General features: G+C 40.9%; 2 protein-coding genes across 2 annotated transcripts; both read left to right on the top strand.

The window, feature by feature from the left end:
* Positions 1–840: 840 nt before the first annotated feature.
* LOC117266858 (V-type proton ATPase subunit C 1-B) lies at positions 841–14,466 on the top strand. Its single transcript, XM_033642240.2, has 13 exons — positions 841–926; positions 1,161–1,364; positions 1,886–1,953; positions 3,228–3,313; positions 3,861–3,955; positions 4,807–4,898; positions 4,987–5,088; positions 5,203–5,271; positions 7,213–7,305; positions 7,397–7,484; positions 7,572–7,669; positions 7,765–7,894; positions 12,359–14,466. The coding sequence occupies exons 2-13, from the start codon at positions 1,236–1,238 to the stop codon at positions 12,446–12,448; spliced, it is 1,140 nt and encodes a 379-aa protein (XP_033498131.2). The 5' UTR covers positions 841–926; positions 1,161–1,235; the 3' UTR covers positions 12,449–14,466.
* A 1,504-nt stretch (positions 14,467–15,970) lies between these two features.
* On the top strand, positions 15,971–17,794 carry kcnf1b (potassium voltage-gated channel, subfamily F, member 1b). The gene has a single exon (XM_033642396.2). It carries the CDS (start codon positions 16,093–16,095, stop codon positions 17,410–17,412), a length of 1,320 nt encoding a protein of 439 aa, XP_033498287.1. The 5' UTR covers positions 15,971–16,092; the 3' UTR covers positions 17,413–17,794.
* Positions 17,795–18,811: the final 1,017 nt, after the last annotated feature.

The following is an 18,811-nucleotide window of genomic DNA, read 5'->3' as shown; positions in this document are numbered from 1 at the left end:
GTGCAAACAGTTCATTCTGGGCAAAATTTTAAATGAGACATACACAGTAAAGTGATTTTGAAGTGTCACTTTTTTTGATGGAAACTTTTTTGCATATGATGTTTTTTAAGGACTGTTGAATATTTAAAAATCTTGTCACAATTTCTGTTTTTACAGTTTCTGGCCATGATAAATGATGTAATTTGAAATGGCGATAAAAAATAAATGAAAAAAAAAAACAAAACAAAAACAGCCATTTCTAGTTATATGTCCCTCCCCTAAGCCAAATGAAAATATATATCCCCAACCCATGCTTAAAAAAATATTTGACATGCCTCCCCCTTTTTGCACCCTCCCTCCTCACAAGTAATGATTAGTCCCTTAGCTACAGATGTCTCTGTCACCATTTTAAATTGAAGCGAATATCAATTTACACACCTATCACAGTTTTTCAGGTCCACATGCTGTTACCAGAACATAACAGAAAGAAATATGGGTAAAGGCAACTTACATTATGCAATATGAAGAGACATAAGGTAATAACATTATGTAAAATGTTGCTTTAGTCTATGTAATAAATATGCTAGGGCTATACTGTGAATTGTGAGCTCAGTGTTTTATTCAGGCTACAGGCAATTTTTTTTGATTGTTCCCATGTTACATGTGAAAAAGTAGGCCTATTTAGAAACAATAAAACAGCACCTTAAATAGCACCTATATAATATTTTGAGAAACATGCAGAGTGACAGCAAAGTTGCAAACTGAGTCAACCAGTTTCAGTGACGTATTCTGGTATAGCTACTCAAAGCACCTGGAGGTGATGTAACAGCTGCTGGTGATCCTAGAAGACAGTGGGCCGGCCGTGGCAGTCTCAGGTGGAGCTGCTGCTCAGACTTTCCAGCAGTCACAGTGGGACTGACACAGACGGTCATGAAGATAACCTGACGGTAAGAATCCTTGCTTTGAGAGGTTTTTTCTTTTCATCTTATAGTTTCTTTTATTGGACTTCAAGTAGCCATGATCAAAGAAAATGTTAATATGATGGGATACTCAATGACAGAACAAATATATATAAACAAAATAATTAAATGTAATTTTAAAAGTCAGCTTACCATACAAGCTTTTAAGTTGATTTATTTTTGAGTTCATCTCACTGTATGTGTGTTTGCTCTGGGTCACAGTCTGTTTAGTGCCAAACGCCTTGTTTTTGTGGGGAGGATTTTGACTGGAGGTCTCTATGTGAAGCACTGGGAGTCATGGCAGACTTGTGGTTGATTTCTGTCCCTCTGGACAGCACCAGCTTAACCAGTGTAGCAAAACTCAAGCGCATCATTGCCAAAACCAACCTGGCCTCCTGCTGCAAGTTCTCCATTCCAGATCTCAAGGTGAGGCTGTGTATCATCTGTCCTAATGACGAGCCCGAGGGAGCCACGTCAAGTAAACAGAGTAAATATACAAATATGGAGCAGATATGGAATGGTCTCTCTTCTTCACCTGTGAGAACAACATTGTTAGAAACCACGAGCAAGACGAATTGTATGTGTACGTTGGTTCTGTGTTTACAGTAGAGTGTAGTTGAGGAGGAGGATGATGGTGTTTGGTGTCCTTCTCTGGTGAAGGGATAAAGGCTCAGGTTGCTCTCTACAGTTTGAGGCAAAATTTCCATCTGACCCATTTCACTCAATGTGATCAATGTTCACCTTGGCTGCCAGGATTCGGATTTTACCAGCAGATCAAACATGAGAAAGTGTGGTATTGAATATGGCATGTGGACATCTCCAGGCTGAATCTAAAAATCTAAAAAGTCTGCAAGTTATTATACATGCAGACCTGTTGCTTGTGTTTTATGGTTTGAGCTTCATCAGCTGCAGTGACACTGACTGTGCTGTCTATGCTGTGACCCCAGGTGGGAATACTGGACAGTCTGCTCAGCGTGTCAGATGATCTCTCCAAGCTCGACACACTAACTGAAAGGTAATTAAAAAAAAAAAAAGATCCAAGAACATTGAACTAAACTTAATATGTTGCCCATGTTCTGTTGATGAACCTGTTTGTCTCAATGGTCATTGCATGTTTGTAGCTTAATGTGCAGCTTGGTCCTCCGTGCCGTCTGCACCATGATTAATTGATGGTCAGGGGCAGCTGACGGTTAGTTTTCCCTCCTGATTTTAAATTCATTGTTGGTGTATCTGAGCTGACACAGTGTGGGTGGGGATGTTACTACGTATTTGCAACGTAAAAATATGGCCCAGGGAGATTAAACAAGACAGAGTTTGTCTGGTAATTTACTTGACTCGTTTTATTCAGTTTGATCAATTGTTTTCAGCTAGAGGTCTTTGATAAATAAAACCTGTCATTAATAGTTCATTGTGGAAAACGATTTCCAGAAAAGAAGCCCATAAATGGTTAAAACTGTAACCAAATATATAACATATAAAAAAACACAAACAAAGTAGAGGCACCTCTTTAAAACAGTGGTGCCCCCAAGGGTGGCCAGGGGGGCCGTGACAGCCTTGTTACAAATGTTGGCTGGATTTTATTGTGTTCAAGAGGCTGTGGCGTGCTCATTTTTTAAGATGGCACAACGGTGGTAATATCTTGTGAAACTAGACTTCATAAGGCATCCATTGATACCAACCATGTCGGCATAGCTTGGAAGGAAGTGGGCTGAATAACACTCCAAAGTTAGGCTAAATTTTGGCGAAGGAACAGCTGGCATGGCCATTTTTAAAGGGGTCCCTTGAATTCTCACCTCAAGATATCTGAATGAAAATGGGTTCTATGGGTGCCCACAAGGCTTGCTCTCAGTAAATGGTTAGCTCCTTTTAATTGAATTAGTCTTTCATATTAAAGCTGTTTATTAATCCTTTTAAGTAAAAGAACAACCAGCCTGTTTGAAGGTCAGTTAATCGCCAAACAGATGTACATACAGATACATAACTCATTAAAACAGGATTGTTATGGAACTCAAAATGTTAACTATATTGGTATTCGTCTATGCATATCAGATAATTAGTAATATTAACTGTAAAATAAGAGACCAAAGTATATCAGTAACTTAACTTTCCATATTGACAGTTTTCAGCTACCCTATATACTTAAACTGCATAAGGGAATTCCTGAAATCTAGTAATGGCTTTTGGTTTTGATGCCACCCTAAGATTTTCAGTGGCCCCAACCACTCATTTAAGGACATTTCTGGGGGCGCAGCTGCTGTAATAATGACATTTTTCTTGTTACATGGCCAGTGTGATTAAAAAAACACTTCAGTGTATGAAGGAGGTGATGGAGCCGTCCAGTGACAAAGTGCCGGAAAACGCCTTAGCCAATGGAGGTGAGTCATGCACAAACGCACATGCTGATACATGCTGAGGGTGTTAATTACATTGTATAGAAACTCATTAAGTAAGTGCATAGAAGCCCCAGGCTACATGCATACAGCAAATGAGCCTGAGAGCTACTTAAACTAAACTCCATACACATGTATACACACAAACATCCACTCCCACAAAGATGACACAGCCTAACTGATCCGTTTATCTTGTGTTAGTTTCCTGCATAGAGGCAGGGCAGATAAACAGCTTTCCAGCACAAACCGGGCTAACCAGTGTCTCTGATCACTTTCCCCCATCAGACCACAGTATGAATCAGACAGCCGTCGTATCACCACTGAAAGCTTACCTCAAGTCTCTGAGGGGTATTTTATCTGCTGACAGTTTGCTCTTTGAGCTGGACTGCAGTGCTGCGTGACTCTTTATATATAAAGTGTGTTTTTACCCTTGTGTGACACTCTTATTCCACTGTGTGGTGGTGTGTGCTTAAAGGTGTGCAATTTTTGGTTTCCAGTGAGGTTATTATGACTTCTTGTGTGTGTTTCTCAGTGGACCTGATGAGCTACATAACCAAGTTTCAGTGGGACAAAGCCAAGTATCCCACAACTCTGCCTCTCTCCAGCCTGGCAGACATCATCAGCAAGGTACTAACTAATGGAAATGAGGATAATAATAATAAGTTATGTGTAAATATAGATAGTACGGTCATAATATGACAGCTTGGTCAGGGTCCCTATGTGCTGCGAATTATGATGCTCTATCGTCAGTTTTGGACACGTCAGTTCACAGAAAACATGCAGTTTCTGATCATTACGCGCATATAGTGTCTTTTCAAAATAAACTTCCATATTCACAGGAAATAGTGTTTCCCTTTGTTACATGCATACAATGTCTTTTCAAAATAAACTTCCATGTTCATTGGAAACGTATAGTTTTTGGTTGGAACAGTCACACGGTGTCTTTTCAAAATAAACTTCCGTGTTCATTGGAAACGTATAGTTTTTGGTTGGAACGGTCACACAGTGTCTTTTCAAAATAAAATTACTTTAGATTTAGGCAATCAAACTACTTGGTTAGCTTTAGGAAAAATCATGGCTTCTGGTTTCACATGGAACATGAATGTCCTATGTTAGTACTTTATACTACATCAGTTTCTCTTAGCATCTAACAATGCTGCGGGTAGGTTTGTATTGGAGTTAGTTGAAAGCCCATTGCATCATTGCGACACTTACGGGAGCCTTATGCTTCAGCATTAGACGCTGAGGGGTGTGACGAAGCATTGGTATTTGACGACCTGGGAATGAGAACGGGTTAAACAAGGGAGGAACAGTAGACTCAACCATTTAGACCTTTAGTCCAAGAACACTGGTTCCTACACTTCTAATAAGACATATATGTACATTCAATATATGAGTTCACATCTCAGACTAGTTTGGAGGTTATCACATGTACTCCTGATGCTCACATGTGCTGTTGATACCTGCATTTGTGTCAGGAAGTTTCCCAGATGGATATGGAGTTAACGTCCCGAGCTGCGGCGTACAACAGTGTGAAAATGAGCTTGCAAAGCCTCGAGCACAAAGTAGAGTGAGTGATGCCAGTAACATATTAAGTAGAAATACTCAAGATCATACATACACTATGAAATGTTGAACTGGAATGTGTGTCTTTTCAGTGGGACTCGCAGTCTGCAAACTCGCAATCTGAATGACGTAGTGAGGAAGGAAGACCTGGTGGTCTCAGAGTACCTCACCACTCTGCTGGTCGTAGTGAACAGGTTGGTGATGCACTAAAAGTTATATTACCTGCATTTTATGGTTTGTGTTGTGTGTGTATCTATGTGTTACTCTGTATGTGTAAATGTGTTTCTGTGTGTGTTTTTTGGTCACAGAGGGAGCTACTTGGAGTGGGAAAGGACCTATGAATCTTTGTCAGAGTTCGTTGTTCCACGGTCCAGCAGGTGAGCCTTCTTCATGACCTCTTGGCTTTGAGACAAGCCATTTCACTCGATCTCAGTACAAGTGCACCAGCAAAGCTCAGAGTACCTTTTCTCAGCATCCAAAGAGGTCAGGCTAAGTAACCAGAGGTGTTCTGTTACCTGCAGAAAGTAAGAGTCCACGTAGTTTGGATCAATTGCAGGAAAGGAAATGTTTTGGGGTTCTTTTTTCCCAGCGGAAAATGACTTCAGTTGAAGTTTTTAATATTTGAATACCTTACAAGAAACAAGAAAAAATAAAGTGCTTTGTAGACTGACATCTAAAGTAGACCAAGAACAAGAAAGTGATGTCAAAGCAAAGTCTGTCATGGATGAATTGTAAAAGGTTTTTCCTTTTTCAAACAGAGAAAAATACACTTGAAAGTTAAAAAAAGAACTGACTCTTCATCCACATCACATCGCAGTTTAGAGTCTTTGTTACTGATGAATGGAAATACTGCTTAGTGTCAGTGAATATAACTATAACTAATGTGTAATGACTGATATGGGTTTGATGCTGGTATGTTTGGGTAGAGTAGAGCAATTGATCTCTGGTATTTTATGTCAGTATACATTGTGTTGCATTTGACCTTTTCTATGCCAAAAATATTACAGATTCACTGGAAAAGCCTGTGACAAAACATTTAGAACACTAAGCCTTTTTATTGATGCCTATAAACTAATAACAGTGAAATGTCACTCAGCCATCATTCATTCTATTACTTATACAAAATGTTACTATTACTTATACAAAATCTCTTCCATGAAACAGACCAATAAGTAAATACAGTTTTGTGATACCATTGTAATCATAGCTACAGGCTGACTAGAGGTTTAATGAGCCAGGGTAAATAAAAACACAGGCCTTTAAAAATATGAATGTAATGGCAAATTAAACAGCGGTTCTATTGACTTTATGTGGCACAGCGCTTTTTTCGTCTTATTTGTTTTACAGTTTTGTCTTTTAACATACACTTATCAATGCTGGCCACAGTGAATACAAGTAAAAAGTCACCGCCTTGGATTCACATCAAGTGGCAACACCTGGGGCTGTAAAAATCAAACCAATGCTAAGTGCCAAAACCTGCAGTTCCTTAAATGGCCACTTGAGGCTGGCTCCAGAAGCCAGTCAATCCCCATAGACCCCCATGTTAAAATGCCCGACTTTACAGTAGAAATAAATATGTTTACAGCCTGGTACAAAAAACAATTCTGATCTCTATAGCTTATTTCAACATTCATGACAACTACACAGGGGGTGAATTTTTATATAACTCACCCATTAACATTTTATAAGGGCTTAAAGTTATGCATATTTAAGGGCAGGACTGCTTAAGTGGCAGGCATAGACTTCAACAAACAATGGATGTAGCTACCATGACATCACCAATTGGTTTGTGGACACAGTTCAGCTGTCGCCATCTTGGGTTTTATGGTCACTTCTGGCCACAGAAAAACCAAAATGGCGATGGCCGAAATGGCCAACTCAAGGCTTTATAAGGGGAGCCCACAAACCAGTGGATGACATCACGGCAGCTAAGTCCATATTTTATGCAGTCTATGGTTCACACAGTCTGTTGTACTCTTTCCAAAGCTGGGAACACGTTTATGTGAAGGTCATAGGGCCTGACAACGTCTGACTGAGTGTAATAGTGTAACTAATAAAATGAATCTCGACTGTGACTGTGTTTTGGATAAAGAAATATTGTATTAACACACATTTTAAACAATCACAATCAGACAGCTTCTGTTATGATATCATGGTGTTCTATACACATGATGACTCACAAATACCAATTACATCAATATCACCCAACTTTCACTCCCATAGACTTTAATGTGTCTTTGTTACCTGTCAGCTTGACCTGTTGCGCTGTGTTGTCAGGTGTCGCTCTCATTTCTGTCCTTGTTTTGTGTGACCATCAGGAAGCTGTTCGAGGATGGAGAGGGAGGCGTATTCTCAGTTACACTTTTCAAAAGGGCTGTGTGTGAATTCAAAGCCAAAGCCAAGGAGAGCAAGTAAGCAGGACGGATTGTCAGAAAACAGCCCGTCAAGTCAAAGCTGTGTTGTCTGTGTCACTTACCATAGTGTAGCCTATGATCCACACAGGTTCACCGTGCGCGAGTACAGCTTTGATCTGGAGTCGAAGAAGCAGCAGGAGGTGAAGCAGCAGAATGTTCGCAAGAAGGAACAATATGTGAGTCTGACATCATACTCTGTAGAGTTTCTTTTTTGTATTGTGTGATGTTGTAGTATATTATTAATGCGCATGCCTCCTCCATAGGGAATCTTTGTGCGTTGGCTGAAGGTGAATTTCAGTGGGGTGTTTGTTGCCTGGATTCATCTGAAAGCATTGAGGGTGTTTGTGGAATCAGTCCTCAGGTCAGTGCTCATAACGCTAGTGAATAAAAAAATGACATGCTAATTTTCCTGTGATCTTTACGTGTGAGTATACTCATGAGGATGTCTCCTGCTAGGTATGGATTACCGGTGAACTATCAGGCTCTCGTGTTGCACACGGACAAGAAGCGTTCAAAGAAACTGAGAGGAGAACTCGCCTCACTGTTCAAACATCTGGACCCCACTGCCACCACCAGCAAGACAGATGTAAGAAGCCAAATCCACTTTCACTGCCTCAGACATTTCGTATAAATATGTCACTGTTACATTCACATTTCATGTGAAGAAAGGGCATAAAGACACAAACACACCAATTCTTTAATGTAGATTTTCACTCTTGACGCCAGTATGCAGGGCTCGGCAGTAACAGTTGCCAGTTTGTTGTTGGCAACCAATCTGAGAATCTGGCATCCAATTCTTGGCATTTGGTTGCCATCAGTGGCAAAAAAAGGCAAAATATGCACCCTAAAATAAGTGTTTTTTTAAATGTTTGTTGTATTAGTGACTAAATATTACTATATCACTATTGTTATCATATTGCTGTTACAGTCAGAACTGGAACCAGGCATCACTGCAAGTGCATTGGTGTGTTTACTCACATGCACGCAGGCGTCTGTTTTAGAGACAATGGTGAAGCAAATTAAGTTGTTTGACACTGAGATGAGAAGTTCAACAAACCTCTCAGCATCACAAACGAGTGTGCAAATTAATTCAACTGACAAGTGAACCTAAACAAACAGATAAGATCAGATGAATAATAGAATCAGGTAAAATGCAAATGACAAAGAATTTTGTTAAGTCGCTGTAAAAAGAAAAAAAGCCTTTAAACATTCTTTTATGTCACATGTCATTATTTAACTGTCAAATACAGCACAGTATCTAATTACTCAAAATATAAGGTGACTAAAATTGGCAACCATATTTTCACTTTTGGCAAAAAAAGCTAGGCTGGCAACTGCTTTCAAAAGTTTGTGTTGAGCCAACTCAATGTCCACTTACTAGCTTTTTTTAATTAGCTTTTATCCACATCTTTCTGTCTTTAAGAGCAACTACAACTGACCGTGTAGGTCATCTGAGTAAGTTGTGAAATATCAGTTACATGATGAGACCTGAGCCGGTTCCAATTAAAATTGATAAAGGAGTTATAATTAATTTAAATGCAGGAAATGTCTGTGGTTTTTCTACTCTGTCTTGGATTAATATGACATCAACATAATGCATCTACCTAAAAGCACTGATGGAGAACAACCAACCTTGTCAACACAAGAACTGCTCTTTATACTTTACCTGTATTGCCATTTTGTGCTACTTCATACTTCTACTTATCTTCAGAACGTCCCTCAGACAAATATTTGACTTGCTAAGCACTAAATTAACTCAACTGAAGTGGCCAGGCCAGTGTTACAGACCACTTTCAGTCTATTGCAGATATGTCCCTGTTGGCTTACATATTGACAGACAAGAAAGTAGCAAAACCACAGTATAGAAATACCAAAGATATGTTTGAGGCCATTTATAAAAACTGAGGCCAATACATACATTGTCCAGGCAGAGAGCACAAGTCTTTTTTCAGCTGTCAAATGTCCCCCTCAGTATATATCTTGACTATAATTCTTCCATAACAACTGTTTTCGACCTCTTGCAGTGGAAACGCTAGGGTCTAGGTACCATGTCTGAAGGGTCATTTCGGTTCCAAAGGTGCCATACCGAAAATATCTGGTGGAAACAGGGCTTTGTACGTAGCAGCTTCTTTTATGAGTCAGTTCGTTGGACCTCAGGGGTAGACACACCGTATTTTGGCATTAACACCGAACGCAAACATTACTTTTGTTTGTTCACAAGACAACGCCATGGGGCAGCTTTAAATCAACATGTTTATATTATGTGGCTACTTGGGAGCAGCACAAGAAGCTGTAAAGACAACACAGTCATCACCTTATAAAGCTGCTATGTTGAATGTGTTGGCAACCAGTTGTGTATTTATACATCCAGCAGGTACAGAGCAACATTAGCATTCATCTGGAGGCCTAAAGGGAAATATCTGTCTGTTTAGCTGATAAATGCTCCACTACATGTACATTGTGGCTCGTAGCTATCTCTGTTTGTTGTTCAGTGCTGGATAGGTAATGTAATTATTAGTCTGTCTATTAGAGATAGCTGCCTGCTGGGTGTGAAACGAAGTTGATGAGAGTGTTAAGAGCGAACTGAAGCCATAAAGTTGTGGCCTGTAAAACCAAAATAATGAGCGAAATGCTTTGTCGAAATGAGAGGAAGTGCACAGTGTTGATTCAACACTATAAGCAACCCCATTCACATTACATGTAGTAATTTCATCCATTAATATAAAAATATTGATCAAAGCAACTTTAAGGTCAATTCCAAATGCAGGACTTTTGAATGTAATAGGATTTTTTAAATTGTGGTACTGGTAGGCTAGTTGTACATAAAGAATCTGAATATGTCTTCCACCAATGCCTGGAGCCAGTTCATTAATGCTCTTTTATATAGCCTGCTGTTACTCACATTCTGGTGGGGAGAAAAAAGATATTGAAGGCTTCCCTATCAAGAAACAACACAAAAACAACTGACACTTCGCTAAGCCCCACCCATTTGTGGTTGTTCGTCAAGCTGTCAGAGCTAGCATGGAGGCCTTTACTGTCACTGACCTAAATATTGTTTTATTATATTTCAGAGAGAAGCAGACAGAGGGGTCAACAACATGTGTTTGGCAGATATATCCAGGATGTCAAACTGGTTAAAAAGATAAACATAGATAGAAGCTAAAGCAGAACTATAGGCAATAGATCACAATGTAAGAGTGAACCACCACATCAAGACAGAAGACAATGAATATAAAGGGAAACAATGCCAATATTCAACCAGTGGTGTGTCATTGCAATGTGTGCAAATGAAAGGTGTTTGGCTTCTTCCTGTGCTGCCAGCCGCTGGACGGGCAGGGAGCTCGAAGAGAAACCCAACAATCGTCATCTGAGCACACTGCAATGGCACACAGCTGGTTGAATATCAACGAAGTCTGCTTCCCTTTACTGGTTCCTGTAGAGCAGGGTAGGTCTTTACTGAGTGTTATAATCATTAACAAAGGTAGGCTATACCCTCAGGGGCAGGTTACTGAGCTAGCTAACCCTACACTTTTTAGGGTTTGATTTTGGTTTTGGGACAGCAGAGAAACATATATCTCCTTCCAACCTATCAATGTAAAGAGTATCATTAACACACGTACCTCAGGCACAATATTTCGCTCGAAATCCACAAAACCAGCCTAAAAATGAAAGTAATCTAAAACAATTGCCTGGCAGTCTATGGAGCACAGCCATGTTGTTGTCGGAACCTTCTCGAAGCTGGCCAGTGCTATGCTGTGATTGGCCGGTCTGCATTCGAGGGGCAATTTAAATCTATTCTATTCAAAAACAAACTAAATATGGTGTATACTTTTATGGAATAGTTTGGATTTTTTGAAGTGGGGCTGTATGAGGTATGTATCCCTGTATTACACACAGTAAATGTCGGTCGCCCCCAGTTTAGAGAAACAGGCAGGAGCGCTGCTACACGAGCTGTATAACTTACTGCTGTGGAGGGGGACAGCCACTGGAAAAAAAAAGTCCCACCTAAAGAATCAGGTTAAGTGTACACTACTGTTTATTTAGAATATTTTCACCACTTTACACAAACAGCCTTTCCAACTGGGAACTCAAGCCATGATGGTCTACCGCTGTCTCGATCGGTTGGTTTGTATGTGTTATTGTGTCCGAACTAACCCTTTTAAACGCCGAAGTCATATAATTCCACAGACAAACTAACTGATTGAGGCAGCAGTAGACCAGCAACTCCGGTGTTGTGGTAGGTAAAATTACTTTTTTATTAAAGGAGTCTGGTGGCTTTGAAGAGAGTGTAGATGGCTTCAGTTTCCAGCAGGAAATGACTGCCTGGTGACAAAGTAAAGCAGTGAAGATATTCTTAACTCAAACTGGCATTCATTTTTTTTTAGCTGGGACTTTTGTTACAGTGGCTGTAATGCATTTTGCTGCTGCCCCCATCATTTAGCTTCTGTGGCAGTACTCCTGCCTGCTTCTCCAAAGTGGGGGCATGCTGATGAACATCTACTGTATGTAGCTAATACACTGACTATGGAGAAGTACCTCATACAACCCCACTGCAAAATGATCTTTTAAGTAAAGTCCAATCAATATTACTCATACAGCGCCAAATCATAACAAAAGTCATTTCAGGACACTTTCCATGTAGAGCAGGTCTAGACCAGAATTCCCACCAAGAGCAAGCACTTCAAGAGAATTTGATAATGCTTCACTAAGACCAGTGACAGCAAGTGAGTGGAGCGTTCGTCCAGTTGGATTTAATTTGATTTGTCTGAGTGAAGGAGAGTGTTGTCAACCATCTGCTGTCCAGCCTACTTGAAATGGCATCTGTCACATGCAAATTCATCCAGGGCCTCGCCAGACCACAGTGAGGAAAGTGAAATTGTGGGCTGCAGGCACACTTACTGCACACAAATAAGGCCATGATATCTATGATGCATAATAAAAAAGAACATTGATCTGGCTCAGGCAAACACACTCCTGCAGTACAATGATAGAGTTTAGCTGGTTCAAGGTGTGTGACACATTGTATCTTCCGTCTCCCTCTGCCAAGCAGGTCAGCTGTGAGATCCCAGGACTCTGTCAGCAGGAGTACTTCTCCTACATCTGCTTCCACGTCAACACCAGCGTGCTGGAGGCCAGCTAGCAGTCGACAAAGAGAGGACCCACACAGTGACCAAGCAATGAGGGCCCTGTGGATCAGTCAGAGCCAGGAACATAAAGACCCTCAACTCTAAAATAAAACACATCTAGTGAAGACTACATTTATGAATATTTTAGTTTTCAGCATTTCTCATGAGCCAGAAATATCTGTCAAGCTTCCCTTGGACAGCAGTGTAAACTATGTTGTCAGGTGGACAGTGGATGGATCAGGTCCTCTTCACCGCAATGCAAGCTGCACATGGACTACACTTTGGGATGTGCTGCACATGAAACCATGGAACTATTTACATATGTTTATTCAATATGTAAAAAATATTTTCTCTTGCAAGAACGCGCACTGTCATTGTTAATGTCAGTGTACAGCTTTAAGCATTTTAAGTAAGCACGTCTTCCTAGAAACCTGTAAGCTAGTGTCTTTCTTCAGGCACAGTCGCACATAACTCTACACAACTGACCATTGAATTTGCTGTCCATTCCAGTGGACATAACTTTTCTAGGATGTCTAAATCTATGATCATCTGCCATCTGACTTCAACCAAATGCACAGACTTAATTGACTGGATGTCTATCAGCTTATCACAGTGTTCCACATCATCTAAAGTGGACTGGGGTAAAGCCACGCCCCCTTTTTTAACAAGCATGGCTGACTGTGAGGCAAGGAGGAGGTGCAAGGCATGTTTCAGTCCATTAATCATATTGTTTAAGTACATTATTTGTGTTCAAACTGTCTTTAAAGTAAACACAAGATGTTATATTACATATATATGTCAAAATTGAAAATTGAAAAGGAGAAATAGTGTTCTGATATGATTTTCTAATGACACAATCATCTTATAATGCACTGTGTTGATTATGTACACAGAACATCATTCTCAGGAGGTTTTCAACACACTGTTTTCTGGAGATACTTCAGAATCTGAGGATATACTGAGTACTGATGACAGACACAATACAATACGTATATGTAATGTGTTTTAAAGCATCACTTTAGTTATTAATATGAGTATACCATTCATGAAAGTAAATAAATTCTTAAAAAAAGTGACCATAAGACCATCATAAAATTTACTTTTTTTCTTCTTCTTTTTTTGCCACTGATGTATGAGTGCATTTAAAGTAAAAATTCACATTATTTTCTTTTGTGTTTGGAGCACAGCTGAGTTCTGAACGGGTCAGGCAAAAATTCACAAGTATTATCAGCTAAATGTACATAAAGTATCAAACTAAATGTGCTTCATCTGCAGAAATACCGCTGTCTGACATGTTATTATGGATTGCATTAATAAACTGTTAATGCTGCTGTGTGTAAGTGGCATTTTACTGTTGTAGCTGCTCAAGAAAGATGGAGCTAGTTTTAAGGAGATAGTTTACAGTGAAGTCTGCAGATCTTAGAGAGTACAGTTTAAAAAAAAGGGGGAAAAAAGCCTTTTGTGGCTTGTTGGGAATAGAATGATGTTATGTGTTTTACTATAAGTTGTGTTTCACTATATAAGTTTTAGATGTGTGAACAATGAGAATACTGAGATGATTTCAGCTGATCTGAATGTGTGTGCTTTGCAGAAGTGGAGAAATACAGGAGAGGAAGAGACATGAAGTCTGAGGAGCACATACCGCAATGCTTAGATAATTAGTTTCATATATGGTAAAAAGAATAGAAAGTGATGAACAGATAGTAAGGTACAGCACGTGTAGGGAGTTGTGTTGTTCTCTTGTCTTTCAAAACAGGAACCACGTCCCCACCGCCAGCGGGAAGGAGTCAGATTAACAGGAGGCAGGGGCGTGGTGTGGTGAAGGAGGAAGTGGAACTGCCAATGAGAAGAGGACAACGCCTTGCGTGCACAATGACACTCTGTTACGCTCAAATATACTGGGTCAGGGAAAGGACAGGAGGTCAGACTTCGTGAACTGACACACCTTTGATGTTCGTCAGGGACGTGAAGTTGAAACCCAGAGCTCTGTAATTTTATTCCTTTACTGCTTAATAAACTACATTAACTGAGACCGAATATCTTCTCCTATTGCTTCATTAAAGAACACGCAGGACTGAGCTCACACATAGCACATTAGAGAGTAGGATGAGACTCTTAGTCCATCAGGCTCCAGAGGGAGCTGCATAACGTCTGATAAATTGCCTCGAGTGATGTCACCCGAGTCAGCATCAGTTGGGTCTGAAAACTACATTTTTTTCATTCATTTATTTTTATTTATTTATTTATTCCGTTGTCATGCCTTTGGCCCTTCTCACATGGGATTACAAAACACTATATTTTTTTTTTATTGCACATACAAAACAAAATGTGGTAAATGAAAAGAAACCCAAACAAAAAAAAAATGCTTTGTTTTTCCTAACCTTTTTGATAAAACTGTTACCGGTTGAGTTGTAGGTAGGAAAGAGGGAGCATGTGCAGAATATGGTTCTTCTGCATTGCATCCATCATGAGTCCGACAATGTTCTACGAGAGTGCAAAATCTGTGGAGCAATCTTTTAACCACTGTACATACTGTAATGTAGTTTAGTTCAGTGGTTCCTGACCTACGTGTCAGGCACCCACCAAAGGGTCACAAGATAAGTCTCAGAGGTTGTGAGATGATCACAAATTTATTTTAAACTTTTTAATTATTATCTCATCTTTATTGTTCTTTTAGTGAAAAGTTGGAGAGTTCAACCTCTTTCACTGAAGCCAGGGAGGCAGGGGCTGTAGCCTATCCTAGCTGACACCAGGGAGATGGGTACGCCCTGGACAGGCTGCCAGACTATCACAGTACTGACACTTATAGAAACAGACAACCATTCACGCTCACATTCACACCCACGGGCAATTTAGAGTCACCAATTAACCTGCATGTGGGAAAACTCACACTGACAACTTGCAAACGCCACACAAGCCACAAAGGGGCTCGAACTCAGGCCCACCTGCTGTGAGGTGACAGTGCTCCCCACTGCACCAGAGTAAGACAATGTAAAAGCTTAATTTGAAAACTAAATAGTAGCTTGAGTTGTTAGATACAGTAAAAAGTATAAAATGTAGTGAAGTAGTAACATGAAAAGGAAATACTCAGAGAACCAGTGCCACAACATCATATTCAACTAGCACTTGAGGGCACCTTCCACCACTGAATGCTATACAGTAAATGATCACCAGAGAGTGCACTATCTCTGCTCTGTGCAGCAACCACTGTCACAGCATTTGTCTCTATCTTAAATAATATTTGATCAGTCTGTATGTTTGATGATGGGATATTTCCTTTAATTAACAACGCTGTAAAGCCAGTAATGAATGCCTCAATATACTGCAAAACATTCTAACTTTACAGTGCTGATTATTGGTGCTCTTTAATTATTGACTGGACTGTCTCTAAAACAAGCTGCATATTGCAATCCTCCAACCGTGTAACACACACGCACACACACACACACACACACACACACACACACACACACACACACACACACGCACAGGGAGAGAGAGAGAGAGAGAGAGGTGGGAAGTGTTAGGGAAAGCTGGCCGTTCAGGCTGTGCCATTCAGTGCATGGAACAGTCTGAGGAGGAAGCATTTACGCACCGAAATAATGGACATCAATTCTGGTTCACTTTAACGTAACAGGATACGTATTCATATAGTAAAATGTGGACAGTTCCGAAGCCAAAATATAGAACTGGTTCGTGCGACGAGGGGGAGATTGCTGTGAATATCGGCGGAGTCAGAGTGGTGCTTTTCGGGGATGTTTTAAACCGCTACCCGGAGAGCAGACTAGCGGAGTTGTTGAACTGCCCAACTCAGGATTCAGAAGTTATCTCATCTCTTTGCGATGACTTCGACCCGGGGAGGAAAGAGTTTTACTTTGACCGAGATCCCGATGCCTTCAAGTGCATCATCGATGTTTACTACTTTGATGAAATCCACATCAAACCCGGCATTTGCCCCATCTGTTTCATCAAGGAGATGGAGTTCTGGAAAATAGACCAAGATGTTTTAGATGAATGCTGTAAAAGCTACCTAAATGAGAAGGAGGAGGAGCTGACAGAGATTGCAAACAAAGTGAAAGTGATTCTGGAGGATCTGGATGCGGATCAGTGCATTACGCGTACCCAGCGGTGCCAGAGGTTCCTGTGGAGACTGATGGAGAAGCCGGGTTCCTCCCTACCGGCGCGCGTCATCGCCATCGCATCCTTCCTCTCTATTCTGGTCTCGGCGGTGGTGATGTGCGTGGGGACCATTCCGGAGCTCCAGGTGACGGACGCGGAAGGAAAACTGGTGGAGCACCCGACCCTGGAGGCGATCGAGACTGCCTGCATGTTATGGTTCACCGCGGAATACTTGTTGCGTCTCGCCTCCTCTCCGAACAAACTGCACTTTGCGCTCTCCTTTATGAACATCATAGACTTCATGGCCATCATGCCTTTCTACGTGGTCCTGTCCCTTACCTACCTCGGCACCACATCCATGATGGAGCTGACTAATGTACAGCAGGCTGTCCAGGCGCTCCGCATCATGCGCATCGCGCGTATTTTCAAGCTGGCGCGCCACTCCTCGGGGCTGCAGACTCTGACCTACGCGCTCAAGAGGAGTCTCAAAGAGTTGGGGCTGCTCCTCATGTACATGGGCGTGGGAATATTTGTGTTCTCAGCGCTGGCCTACACCATGGAGCAAAGCCACCCAGAGACCCTTTTCAGGAGCATCCCGCAGTCTTTCTGGTGGGCCATCATCACCATGACCACGGTGGGCTACGGAGACATCTACCCCAAAACCACGCTCGGCAAGTGCAACGCAGCCGTGAGCTTTCTGTGCGGAGTGATAGCCATCGCCTTGCCCATCCACCCCATCATAAATAACTTTGTGGTGTTCTACAATAAGCAGAAGGTGTTGGAGACTGCGGCGAAGCACGAAGTGGAGCTGATGGAGCTGAAGTCTGGCAGGGAGGCGCGCAGAAAAAGCAGGAATTAAGAGGAGACTGTGGGCGCACCAGCAGTCTGAGAAGGACTTTTCCAAGAGCTTTAACTGCCGCCAGTCTGAAACTTTGTCCAAATCAACGCACCAAAACAAATTCAAAACGTCAGTTTGCAAAATCCAGTATGCCGAGACCATGGCATCACGAGACCCTGAGACTGTTGATGTTCCTGCAGACAGCCTGGGACAGCTCCATGCAGTGACACCTGTACATAGCGCCATAACAGTGATGTTGTCTTTACACAGCTGTGTTGTTCCTGTTGCTGCTTTGACTCTGCCACGTGCTGCTTAATCCATTACGCAGTTATTTCGTCCGTTACTATTGTTATTGTGCAGACTGTTATTAGTGAATTAAAAGTTGTGCATGAAAAAAACTGTACATTCACTTGTGCAATGGGAATCATTAAAGCATCACAATACATATCCTTTTCCCCTTTAGAGGACAACGCAAATCAGGTTGAAGTGCTTTGGTAGTTAATGTATAAGATATGGACTTAAAATGGACCCGTGTGGGTGGATTAATAGCTGCTATCGTTTTAAGAAATGCCTTTTTGGAAAATTAGACATGCTAAAAAAAAAAAGAGAGAGACTAAAATTGAGTCATAATTTGCAGCCTCCAGTGATTAATCTCTTTGATCAGATTATTCTAAAATAGATTGTAGGGAAATATTTTGTGTTATTTTATATCCCGTGTGTCTGGCTAATCTCAGATGAGATTATTAATTTCCTTTTTAGGGCTGGTAAGGAAAGATGGTGGAAACTCCAAAAATTAAACAATCCAAGGCCACAAGAACACACGTATAATGAAAAAAATGCATTTTAAAATCTTTTTTGAAAAGATCCTTAATTGTGAGTGTTGGGGTCATTCACAACTCAATACAGACTGAATACTTTTGGTTAATAAAAAAAAAAAAAAAAATCAATTGCCAAAATCCATCCTGACTGTATGCGTTCATGTGTAAGCAGTATTTTGCCACTGTAGCTAATCGAGCTGGAGATAATTTTAACCTGTAATAACAACAATAAACTTAGATTGGAAATAAAATGTGCTATTAAAGCTGGGGTAGGCAGTTTTATTTTAGTGTCATTATGCAAAAATCCTATAATAACCTTTTATCATATTGTCATTGAAGTAGTCCAGGAAAAACTAAACGTTTGCACCTCCTCTTGGCTCTGTTCTCAGGCTTTAGAAGATAATACCCATGACGGGAGACTTTGGCCAGTCACAGGTCATTTCAGAGAGGGGGCGTTCCTATTGGCTGTTCTACAAACGCAGATGTGCATGCACGTCCCTACTCAAGTGTTGAAAGCGCGACTTAATGGCAAATAATCCTGCAGAAGAAGTACGAGCATTGGCATCAACTGCCTACACCACAAAGCAACCTCCGAAAGAGAT

This window comes from Epinephelus lanceolatus, chromosome 15 (genome assembly GCF_041903045.1).
Source record: "Epinephelus lanceolatus isolate andai-2023 chromosome 15, ASM4190304v1, whole genome shotgun sequence".
Lineage (NCBI taxonomy): Eukaryota > Metazoa > Chordata > Actinopteri > Perciformes > Serranidae > Epinephelus > Epinephelus lanceolatus.
This window is presented reverse-complemented; position numbering and strand designations above follow the sequence as displayed.

What these genes read in the sequence shown, in the direction of transcription:
- LOC117266858 (XM_033642240.2), top strand. Translation starts at nt 1,236, where the DNA reads ATGGCAGACTTGTGGTTGATTTCTGTCCCTCTGGACAGCACCAGCTTA. An exon ending in CTGCTGGTCGTAGTGAACAG is followed by an intron (nt 5,089 to 5,202) that starts GTTGGTGATGCA and finishes TTTTGGTCACAG; the next exon opens with AGGGAGCTACTTGGAGTGGG. An exon ending in GTTGTTCCACGGTCCAGCAG is followed by an intron (nt 5,272 to 7,212) that starts GTGAGCCTTCTT and finishes TGTGACCATCAG; the next exon opens with GAAGCTGTTCGAGGATGGAG.
- kcnf1b (XM_033642396.2), top strand. Translation starts at nt 16,093, where the DNA reads ATGTGGACAGTTCCGAAGCCAAAATATAGAACTGGTTCGTGCGACGAG.